The 12,152-nt window shown below is 43.8% G+C and overlaps 1 protein-coding gene across 1 annotated transcript; it reads right to left on the bottom strand.

Moving 5' to 3' along the window:
- Positions 1 to 2,260: 2,260 nt before the first annotated feature.
- Positions 2,261 to 11,366, bottom strand: PHLDA1 (pleckstrin homology like domain family A member 1). Its single transcript, XM_019653215.1, has 2 exons — positions 6,970 to 11,366; positions 2,261 to 6,518 (listed from the first exon to the last, which is right to left on the bottom strand). Exon 1 carries the CDS (start codon positions 8,142 to 8,144, stop codon positions 6,996 to 6,998), a length of 1,149 nt encoding a protein of 382 aa, XP_019508760.1. The 5' UTR covers positions 8,145 to 11,366; the 3' UTR covers positions 2,261 to 6,518; positions 6,970 to 6,995.
- Between the last annotated feature and the right edge of the window lie 786 nt (positions 11,367 to 12,152).

Below are 12,152 nucleotides of genomic sequence, written 5' to 3' on the forward strand. Positions count from 1 at the left end.
GTTTTAGATATGATATATGCATGAAGATAATAATTATTGCAGCAGTATTGATAACAGCATAAATACAGATACTCACTAGCTGACAATAGGCAAATGAATGAAATAATACACCAATTCAGTAGTCATTAAATTATAACTTTAGATAGTAATAATGAGGGTGATAGCTACCTTGTATTGAATGCTTACTTTGTGACAGGAACAGCAACAGCTCTTTATATGAACTATCTGATTTGGGGTTCACAACTCCATAAGCCAGGTATTATCACTGTCTGCATATTACACATGAAAACTGACGCTAAAATAAATTAAATCACTTGATCAAGAGAACTCAGCTCAAAAGAACAAGATTATCTGACCCCAAAGCAGCGTTTCTCAACCTTAGCACTGTTGACACTTTGGGCTGGATAATTCTTTGTTGTAGGGGGCTGTCCTGTGCATTGTAGGATATTTAGCAGTATCCTTGACCTGCACCACCAGTTGTGAAAGGGAAAATGTCTCCAACTTGTCAAATGTCTCCTGAAGAACAAAATAACTCCAGGTTGAGGGTCATTACTCTAAAGCATAGGCTTAACCATTGTGCCAAATACCTCCTTACAACACCACCAGCCTTCCTAGGAGACTGAGATTTGACTACAGGTGTTTTGGGTGGGAAGAGGGGGAGAGGGGCAGTATTCTTGGGCACCTCACCTGTAAGGGAGCAAGGGAAATGGGACTGGGCAGAGGGAGAGTTGAACAGCAATGCCAGCTGACTGCTGAGACAGGACTCTGCCGATTCTACAGGGAGCCCTGGAGCTGGGATGGCCCTTTACAGTTGTCCTGATTCGGACAACAGGGCTTGGTCTATAACCATTCTCCATAGACCAGTCATTGTATGTGGCCTACCCCCAAGGGGGTGCATCCTAGGACGAGTGGCTCTCCCCAAGACAGGGAGAGGACAGTTCTGAGAAAAGGACCCACTAAGAGCACAACAGGCACCAACACTACCATACCCATGGACGGAGTGCCTCTCTGTCCTGAAGTGGCAGTCGGGGTGGAGCACTGCAGCATCCTCTACAAAATATGTATATGAGTATTTTGATTGTTTCATTATAACTCATTTAAAATACATAAGCACATGGATCAAGACTGGAAAGTAATAGGCAAATGAAAATAACAGTACTATAAATTATGGGTTTTTTTTCTTTTTTGAAAGTTGAATACAAGGATGTTGCCATTATACTGTTCTTACTATTTAAAAGAAGTGCTGTGATTTCAGAAAATAAAATTCATAGCTTTAAAACACCATATATTATATATTCACATGGCTATAATGATTCCCAAGCCAGTTTATGTGCCGTAAAATACAGGGAGCTTCTAAGCACTCTTATGTGTACTAATGCATTAAATCTTCTCAATAACCCTAAGGTAGGTTACCTGTAACTACATTTTATGGAGGAGATTGAGTTTCCACAAGGTTAAGTAACTCAAGATCTACATGACTAGTGGGCGGTAGACCAGGGACTTGAACCCATGTACTCTGGCTCTCAAATCCTGGCTCTTACCAACCATGCTTTACCACCTACTACATACCTTTATTTCACACAGTACTCTTGAAGTCCCCTCACAATGGCAGTAACCTGTCTTTTCAGATTTCTTCTTAAAAAATAAACAAAACAAAATTCCTGGAAAAAAACAGTAGAGTAATAAAACGGTAGAGTAATAAGACTACACTAAGAGATAAAAAGTTGCCTTCAAATTTTCTATTTTAAAGTCTTTTCAGATTGAAAGGCTTTTAAGATGCCAATGGAGATTGCTAGAGCAAAGTTATGCCATTTTCCTTTAAAGAATCAATTCTCCCTTCTGCTCTTAACATAAAACAGGAAGTTGTATAGATACCTGTTGGGAGGATGATTCTCTTAGAGTCAAGGCTTTATCCTCTCAAGAGACCTAGGAGGACTAGACTCTCTCTGGGACTCAAGAGGGAACTGCCTTCAACCTAATCACTAGGAACCATTTCTCGTCCTCTAGGGCACTATGGAAAATTCAACTCAAAATCATTAGCATTCAGAAAGATAATTACTTCTCCAAAAGATCTGAGTGAATTTCTATACACTATATTCAAAGTGCCCAGGTCATGTTTTTAAAAATAAATTTCCAACCTCAAAAATTTCTTCCCAGAATGGTCATGGCCTTGACGACAGACAAGCCCTTTAGAACCTTTCTCCCATAGAAACACATAGGGTCCGTGCCAAGTGAACAAGGCCTTCAAAAGGTCCACAGATTGGTCATCTCAATACTTTATTTGAAATGGAATGCATTTTTTAAAATATGAAAAATAAATCACATCTCTCCAAAACCATTTAAGAGACGTATTTACACAAATTATGACCACACTAAGTTCACAAATGTGATGGTAAAGCATTTGGTACATGGTAATATTTGTCTTTCAGAAGCTGACATCTGCATATTCCGAAACTTTAAGCAGAAAGCTGACAGTGGAATGTAACAGACAGTTGTTTTGTCTTTCTTCTCAAAATAAATACAGCGATCTAGAAGGACCATCTATTATTAAAACCTCTTTCCTCACCACCCAGTTGATTACCAACAGGCCAGCTTCAGAGCATGGAGGGGCAGATCTTTTCAGCTTTTATGCGGATGTTCTAATGACCCAGCATCCTCCTGTTTTCTTCATTGGACAACAACGCCCTCTCTAAGAAAATCCTGATGGATCTTATACTCCATTTGGCAGATGTCCTACCAACAAAGTCACAGATCACTTTGTCATCCAATATTATGTAACTTGAGATTGCCTGTTCAACACTGCAGATCAAAAAGTCACCCTTCAAACTGTGTCCGAACTTTTAGTTCTTAAAAACCCATTTAACACAATTTCACAATTAATATATCTTTAGGTTGCTTTAGGCAAACAGTGTATTTTTCTTGAAAGAATCACCGACGGATTTAGTATCAAACTCTATAATTTCCAAATTTAAATTTTATTCTGCTGAGGGCATTTTACTGGTAAAGCAAAAACAAATTTGTTTGACATTTACAAAAAAGAGAGGAAAATGAATGCTCACCAGCCCACCTCGTCCTGCAAAGCTCTATGTTCTGTGGGCTTGCCCCAGTTTCAGTCAAGTCTTAGACTCCTCTTCAAAGCCTGCTATTGAACATGACATTGTAAACACATGGAGCCAGGCTAAAACTAAGTCACTTTCCCTGGGGACAGTAAACAAGTGATGTGTTTGAATTCCCACACTGGCAACAAACTTGTTTAATGTCAAATGTAAATTGAGAAGTCTGTAAGAGAAATACAGTGTTTGACATATGAGAGCAGAAAGTTAAAACAGGCCTTTCAATTTAAGCCACACTTCCTAACAGTGTTTATATGTGAGGGGAACTCTTTTTAAGCAAAGAGTTGGGTTTTCTGTTTTGGGGTTTTTTTAACCTCCATTGGAAAAAATATGTTAAGTGAAATTATAAAGTTGGTTTGATTTCTACATGAGAGAATCCCAGCTTCCTCTGAGGGAAACGTTCATTTTGAAAGGGTCCTTTATAGCCATTTACTGTCTGACCTCAGTACTCCCTGTAGGGCATACGCAGATCTACGCATATGTGACTTCCACTAAGAAAGTATGCCTAAGGAGCTTCGTCATGTGGGGTAGCCTGATTCAGTATTAGTTGTTCTCAAGGAATGACATGAGAACGAGTAAAGGAAGTACTTTGTGAGGCAAGACAAACTACCTCCTGGGTGCTAGGGAGTTACACATTTTTTCCTTCTCTCATTCATTTGTCCCAACAAATAGTTATTGAGCTCACTGTGTATGAGGCTTGGTGCCAACACAAGTTCAAGGACAAAAGTTCAGTTTCCAGATGGGACATTCCTTTTAGTTTTCCAACTTTTTACATCTTATGTTTATTTAAGGGGTGGGTTTTCTATTAGACCTGCCCTTTCCTTTTCCCTTTTCTTGAGTTAAAATAAGTATTTTTACCTTTTTCCATGAAGGTGATTTATCAGGCCTCGTAATGCCTTAGGTGGTTTGCATCATTTTCTTAGGGGTAGAAAAGAGCACCAACACCTTCAATGACATGCATCTGTATTTTGTTTTGTTGAGCCGTTTTAAGCATACCTGTACTTTTGTTCTGGAAAAATTATTAAACCATAATGATTTCAAAGTTTCAAACAACAGAAACCATCTTACTCCTCTCCTTTCTCATTTCTGAGGTTTCAGTTAAATGTTAAGAGGCATTCAGACTAGAGAGGCACTAAAACGGGTCAACTCAGCATAAATATCACAGCAGACCAGGGACTAAGTGCTGTGAGGCACCATGATTCTAATGGCCTCATTAAGACCCATAGCCATTGTGGGGAAAAAAAAACTCCAGCAGCCAGCATAATTTTTTTGATGACACTACCTAGCCTGTATGTACGCTAACTACATACAAGTGCCTTTTAAAACCCTTCATGACTCTTAATTTTAAAGGTGCTTAGTATGGATTTTACTATTTTTTTTATAGCACAAGCATTTGAAGGAAAAATCATTCTATGTGGGACAAAAACTGTGGTTTAATCGGAGTTAGATGATCTACATGTATTAAAACTACAGTACAATGAGGCATTCTCTAAAAAGTCCAGCAGTGGTTCCAAAGAAGCCAAACCAAACTTGACTTAAACAAAACTCTTTAGATCTGGCTCTCTGAGCTGCCCATCATATATATGTTTATACATATATGAGTTTTTAAATCTTGGCAGCATATTTTCACAGCCACAACTTAAACCGCCACTGGAAGTGGGACTCCACTTAAATTCTGCTTGCCACTTGCTCGAGTTTCAGTTTTCCCCTGCAACTTTTTGGATTTAGAGGTATGATCTCAAAATGTCATCATTTACATATTGCACTAAAAAGAAATGTGACCATGAAACTCCTTTCTAGATGGAGGGAGACTAAAGGCATCTCTGGCATAAAATTCTGTTTTCATTTTTGGACTACGTAACTTAGCAGAGGGCTGATCCTGACCACGCCAAACTGGATGCTGGAAAAATACTGATCAAGACTTTGTGGAAAAGATAATGGAAAACAAAGACCTGTTAGTAAAGCCATGCAGATAGGAAGTGATTTTCAGCCCCAAGAGGATTTGGTATCATCTATGGCTCGTTTTAAACTGAAGTAGCATCTGCCCTTGTGGATTTTGACCATCCTTTTGATTTAACACAGAAGAGGGTTTGTTCTACCTTTAAAAGCACATCCTCCCCCACCCCTACCCCTCCTGAACAAGTGGCTGCTGAAACAAGACTGGGGTTGTTTTCTTACTGAAAATCCAGTGTTTATCCAGTCCTTCCTTTTTCAATTTCTGAGTTTAGTTAACCTAACAACAAAACATATAACCCTCCAATTTCTCACAGAGCGATAAAAAGCAAAACAGTTGGTTTCTCTAGCCAACATTATTTTCAGTATGAAAACAAAGTTATGACTCCTAGTCCTTTGAAATATTTATAAACTGCATTTTTAAAGGCTAAGATTCTAGAGTATGCTTCTATAATAAAGGAAGAAACCGTTGGTTCAAGTAATGTATGCAGAGTCCTTGGAGAAGGGTCATCTCTAGTGTGGACAAAGCACAGATGTTGTCTCAAACAAGTTGAATGATTCTGTTTCGCCCCTTAGTATATTTTTTTGAAATGAAACACCTACTGCATTCATACTCAGAAATCATAGAAATCTCCTTATTAAAGCCTTCACACACAGATCATATAAGCGAGGCTTTTCTTCTCCTACAGTAGAGGTAGCCCTACCACATCTACAAATAAGACCATTCTGCCATCAGTTGGGTTATGTTTTAAATATTTTGAATTAGATATCATCACTACCCATTTCCTTTTAGAAAAACAATTAGATTTTCATAATTACACAATTATGAACATTTAGCTTCTTTAAACTTCTAGTCTACACAAAATATATGCCTAAGGAAAAAAAAAACTCAAAAAAAAAAAAAGAAGTTATATCACAGAGTTTAATTTCAACCACCTGGCATAACAATGAAAGTGTCAGACATTCTGAAAATGCCCTAGGAATAATGAAGGAATTGAATGAATTCTTAATGTTTTCCCCTTCACCAAGTCCCTTTTACTCTTTTCTTTTCCAAGATTAGAACTTACTAGGGAATAGGTTTTTGAAAATAAAGTTTCTTTTTGGAAAACGGCCTACATTCAGAAATGTCTAAGAACAAGTATTTTTTTAAAAAAACTAATAAATAATCATAAATCAAAATACATTAAAATAAAATTACAGTACATCATCGCTCCTAGGAGGTCCACCATACTAGAAGTTCCTTTCAAAGGTTCATAAATAAAGCCTCTGGACTCAAAATCGTTTCCTGCATTGTGATGAAGAGTACGCAGAAAACTAAGAAGAATCGCGAGTTATCAGTCGGGTGTTGTCCAAGCGGTTTGGTCTCGCGCGCGGGGCGGGGAGACTTTTGTTTGCCATCCAAGGTGAAGACAATAGAAAGGTGCTCGTCCCACTTCCTTATGTCCTCAAAACCTGGAAAGAAATGACACGGAATGAAGTAGGTGGCTCAGAATCCTTTAAGACCCAGTTCTCTTCGAGCCAGTCCGGTGGACAAAGCGTGCTCGCAAAGACACCATCGTCGCTCTCTCGAGTGCCCAGACACGGTCCAGGGGCGCTTGTGACACGGAGAGAGTGGCAGCGTCGCTGGGGAGCGCACCAGTGAGCGCGTGCGGGGCAGGGCGGGCGGGGAGGCGGCAGGCGAGGCCTCTGTGCCTGGCCCGAGTCCCCCCCACCCTCCCCTCTCGGCCCGGCCTCTCCTGGCTCCAGCTTGTTTCCCTTCTTTCTGCCGCCCCAGAAACTGGGCATAATTAGTAATTTTTCCACCCAAGAGCCAAACCTAGGAACTCCTTCCTACTCCTCCTAACAGCCCCGAGATCCATTCCTCGGAACGGCCCTTGGTAAGCGGGAGTTGCCGGGACCTTACCTTGTCTGGCCCGGGTGCTGCCCCCTTCAGGCAGAGTTGGAGGTGCTGCGGAGCAGCCGGTGGCCGTGCGGCTGCGAGAGCGGTTGTTGGTGCGAGTGCGGTAGTTGATGCGGGTGCGGGTGCGGGTGCTGGTGCGGATACGGATGGAGCTGCGGGGGCTGCGGCTGGAGCTGAGTCTGAGGCTTGGGTTGGGGCTGCGGCTGGGATTGCAACTGGGGTTGGGGTTGGGGCTGGGGTTGGGGTTTGGGTTGCGGCTGAAGCTGCGGCTGCGGGGGCTGCTGCTGAACCAGGTGCTGCTGCTTCTGCCGCGTGGACTTAACCGCCAGGATCGCCTGACGATTCTTGTACTGCACCATCTGCAGCGTGATCTCGGCGTTCCAGCCCTGGTCCTGAGGGCAACGAAAGTCGATCTCCTTGCCCTCGGTCATCACCACAGTGAAGTACATATACTTGCCCTTGCGCTCTACGCAGTCCACGGTCTTCATGTTGGAAAAGTGCAATTCCTTGAGCTTGACCGGCGGCTCGAGGCTGGCCACAGCGGGGCCTCCGGGTTGGGACGGTTCGGCCGGCCCCTGCCCCGGCTGTGGCTGCTGCTGCTGCTGCTGGTGCTGGTGTTGCAGCTGCTTGGGTGGGATGAGCAGCAGCCCCTCCTCAGTGAGAATGCAGCACTTTTTCTTCCAGAGCTGCAGCAACCCGTCGCTTCGCTTCTCCAACACACCCTCCTTCAGCGCCTTGCAGCCGCTACTCTCCAACATCCTAACGGCATAGGGGGGGCCGCCGCTCGGCTCGGCCTCTCCACTTCCAGCCGCCCGGGCCCGGGGCAGCAGCAGTAGCCGTGCGCCGTCCTCGCCCCAGCGGCTCCCGCGGCCGCCCGCCCGGAGCGCGCAGAGGAGGCTAACACGAAAGAAGCAGAGCGGCGGCGCCTCGGGGTCCGGGCAGAGGGGCAGCCGCGTCCTGGTGCGCCACAAGGTCCCGGAGCTGCGAGCCGCCGGGCCTCTGCCGTCCTCTTGTGAGCGCTCACTGAAGGGCACTGGCCGGGCCCCCTCGCGGCGCTTTTGAATGGGCCATTCCCCCCACCCCCGAGTGACACCCAGCGGAAAAGGCGGCTCCTGGCTCCCGCACCGCGGGGGAAAGCCCAGCTCCGAAAGGCGCTCTGCCGCCGGCGCACGCCTCATTAACTTGGGGCCTTTCCAAAGCCGCTCGCGTCCACGCCCCCCGCGTCCCTTGCTCCGCCTCTCGCCGCCCACTCGCTTCCGCGCTCCTACCCCGGGCTGGCAGCAGGGACCCAAGCCCCGGAAACTCCTCTCCTTTGCCAGGAGCGACAGCCGAGGGCGCCCCAGCTGCCTGGCGACAAATGCCGACGCCCAGAGGGTGCTGACAGGCCATCCCCACCGTCCCTCCTCTCCCCGACCTGCTGTCTGCTAACAGCCTCAGAAATGGAAGATGGGGCTGCGAGGTGGGCACGGCGACCAGACAGTGCCTGGAACGCCAAGCTGTTTCTCTGCCCTCGGGAACCAGCCCTGGGGATTTGCGCTGAGCTCCGGCATCCCGCAGAGCCAGTGTCCTGGCCAGGGCGAGCAAGGAGGCTGGAGATGAGGCTTGTGAGCCACGGAGTCCCGGTAAATGTGCCTACCCCGGACCCTACGTAAACATCAAAGGCCGAGAGGATAGTGTCATTGTACTCACATTCGCTCACGGTCAATAACTAGGTCTTCATGGAACCGAGGTGATTGTTAAAGCACTAGCGCTACAGTCTGTCCTGTTTGGAAGGGGTAGAGGAAGGTGACCCACTTCAGATGGCACCTCGCTTTCCTTTTTTCTATCGGAAGTGCAGGCGCTAGCCTATCTTCATCTGGGACACAAGCTGTCTAGCTTCCTTCTTGACTTATCCGTGCAGTCTGCAACATCTCACAACTGTTAACTCCAACTACTAACCTTGCTGAGACCCCACACTTCAAGGCACAGCTCAGCCCTTCAAACGGCAGCTTGGCCTCTGCGGGTCTTTCTCTTTGCAAACATCTAACGGGCCAAAATCTTATGTATCTTGTGAGCTGAGGAAGGTAGCTCCCCCGTAGCTCTGTCCTACTCCCACATTCAAACAAGTCCTATAGAAATTCTGAGAAGACAAAGGAGATAGATAGAGAGCATAAACCGAAACCAAACCTTTTATGGTGGAGACTCATCCCTTCAGTAAACACAGACCCCCAACCTTCCCTAAGGATATAAATAAGAATCACATGAAGAAGAAATAAACCAGGTGTGGACAAGCCAGAGTTGGCCAAGGCAAGAGAAAAGACTGCTGCTTTTGCCCAAGAAGGAAGAAGGGAGAGCGCTTAGCTCATCTGCTAGTTTCATGTGGCTGGAACAAAGAACTCAATAGGGGAAGTGAACGATGAGCTTGGAGAGCAGAGCAAGGGTCAAGTCCTTTGTGCCATGCTAAGAAATTCAAAGTTAATCTCAAGGCAATTGAGAACAAAGGATAATTTTTAAACACAGTAGGGTCCTGAATCTTAATCTAAGGAACAATGTCTTAGCAAACGGGGCAATTCCAGCAAAATCCTGAGTCCTACTGAATTGTACTTGACAGGTTCTCAGAGCCTTCACATTGTTAATGGATTAGCAGTCATTTAAGGGAAAATGGAATTACTAAAATTATGTAAAGATTTCTAGTAAGATTATGTAAAAAAAAAATCTGTGTACCAATAACAAGCACTACACCTAACATCTCAGTTCTTTGCTTGCCTTTGTAAGACAAGCATTCCAGAGAATTTCTACATGACCAGCTGTTCATCTTTTTAACAGAATGCCATTCTTCAGCTCATTTGGAAAGGATACTTTAAGTGTGTAATTCAGAGTCCCTAAGGGCAGGTGTAGTTGGGAAAGATATTTCGTATGGAAAAATGATACAATACAAACTTGACTGGGTAAAAAATAAGATGTAATCTGGAAGCCCAAGCCATTTCCTTATGAGAAACTCAATATATTTGGAGTTTTCCAACCTGCAGTCAAGATGCAACAAATGCATTCTATCTAAATTACTTCAGAATGTCTGAACAACAAGCACGGTTTTCCAAAGCACTTATTTTTATTATAACTAGAGACTTTAAACTCAGAATTTCCTGTTGGGTATTTCATGATTTAGTGACTTTGTGACCAGGTCAGAAGTGAAATGTGCGCTCTGAGCACAGTGCACTGACTATTGGAAATCTTAGTAGTATACAAATCTTGTAGATTGGTGATGACTTTTATCGTAATTTATTTCAACAGTCACCACCAACTCACAAAACTGGTCATATTGGCAATGAGATAAATTCACAAAAAATGAATTATAGGAAAAATCTGTTTCCAACACAAGTTTAGCTGTCGATATAATGAAAACCTACGAATGTTGCTTAAAATTTACTAAAGTTAGGAAGCTAGCTAACAAAATCATTGCTTTGGTAAACAAATTTGAAATGGCAAGTTCAAACTGCACATTACGGCTGGCTCCATCAAGTTGTCTGTCTAGTCACATCTGACAGTTGATCATTTTCTCCTCTTGGATACAGTTCTTCACTTGGCTTCAAGGACATTACTCTTAGTTTTCCTTCTACCTCCCTGGTTACTGTCTGTCTCCTCCACACGTTCCTCCTCTTCCCTCCAATCTTTTAATATTAGCCCCAGAGCTCAGTCCTTGGTTCTCTTCTTTATTCACTGCCTTGTTGATCTCATCCAGTCTCATCACTTTCATTAATATCTATGTGCCGAAGACTCCCAAATTTATATCCAACTGCTTGTTGCCAAAGAATAAAACAAAGACCACCAAAGTTAAAAAAACAAATAACTAATATTCCAGGCAAGGGAACACATACTAGTGAAGACATTCAATGAGTAGTTCACTAGAGGGAAAAGTCGGAGGGGACTGTAGGTCAGAGAAAGCAGGGTTCATAAAGTTTTGGCTAATAAAAAATGAAAAATAACGCTCTGGATAGGATAGTCCATAGGTTTATATGTGATGGGTTAATACAAATTCCTGGATGGAACGGGTTCAGTAAGGGTCTGGAGTCACTTAAAGTTCATGGTTTTTTAAACAGCTTTAGCTGGTTAGAATGGCTGTAGTGAAAAACAGCTTTCAGTCTCCCTTGATATATTCCAGGTATTACTAGAAATTGAATTTTTTCCTTTTGCCCTTCTCTACGGTACCATTAGGATATCTAACAGAGAACTCAGCTATATGTACTCCCAAACTTATCTCGTCACCCTGATTGATCTCTTCCTGCACCCCCTTCTCAGTTGATGGCAATTCTATCTGTACAGTTGTTCAAGGCAAAACCTTGGAGCAGCACTGCCCTGCAAGCCGAGAGGCCCTCACCTTCTAGAGCCCTGAGTTTTAGAAGAATCAAAATGACATGTCTATGTGGAGCTCATCCTCATTCTAGACCAGCGGTTCTCAACCTTCCTAGTGCCACGACCCCTTAATACAGTTCCTCATGTTGTGGTGACCCCTAACCATAAAATTATTTTCGTTGCTACTCTATAACTGTAATTTTGCTACTGTTATGAATCGTAATGTAAATATCTTTTTGTTTTCCGATGGTCTTACGCGACCCCTGTGTAAGGGTCATTCGACCCCCAAAGGGGTCGCAACCCACAGGTTGAGAACCGCTGTTCTAGACTATACTCCAGGTACGCAGGATTCCAAATACCCTGCCTATATATATGGCCTTGACATTTGCAGGGTATGCATTCTATAACCAGTGCGTGCACTGGTATGTGGAGGGAGAGGACTTTGAAGACGCAGGCTAGGATGTCCACACAAATAAGCAGGAGGTCCCTTGCCATACAATTCAGAGCCAGGGATGGGAAGAAAATTTGTCAAGATGGGAGCATTGAATGTATTTTCACTTAACAAAACTTTCAAATATTTAAGCATTGGTGTCTCCATTGTAATCTTGCCCCAGGACTGCAAATGTTTAGTAGCATGCCTACCTTGCAGTAGTCCTTTACTCATTTCTTTTGATACCCAAGCCACAAATTGAGTCAGGAAATCCCATCAGTTAAGCCTTCGAACTACATGTATATTCCGTCCATTTCTCCCCACTTCCTGACCATCCTGATCCAAATCACTATCATGTCTCCCCTGAATTACTGTGATGGCCTCCTAGCTTGTCTCCCTGATTTTAGCCTTGCTGTCTTAGAATCTA

This window comes from Hipposideros armiger, unplaced genomic scaffold, assembly GCF_001890085.2.
Source record: "Hipposideros armiger isolate ML-2016 unplaced genomic scaffold, ASM189008v1 scaffold_199, whole genome shotgun sequence".
Lineage (NCBI taxonomy): Eukaryota > Metazoa > Chordata > Mammalia > Chiroptera > Hipposideridae > Hipposideros > Hipposideros armiger.

What these genes read in the sequence shown, in the direction of transcription:
- PHLDA1 (XM_019653215.1), bottom strand. Translation starts at nt 8,144, where the DNA reads ATGAGGCGTGCGCCGGCGGCAGAGCGCCTTTCGGAGCTGGGCTTTCCC.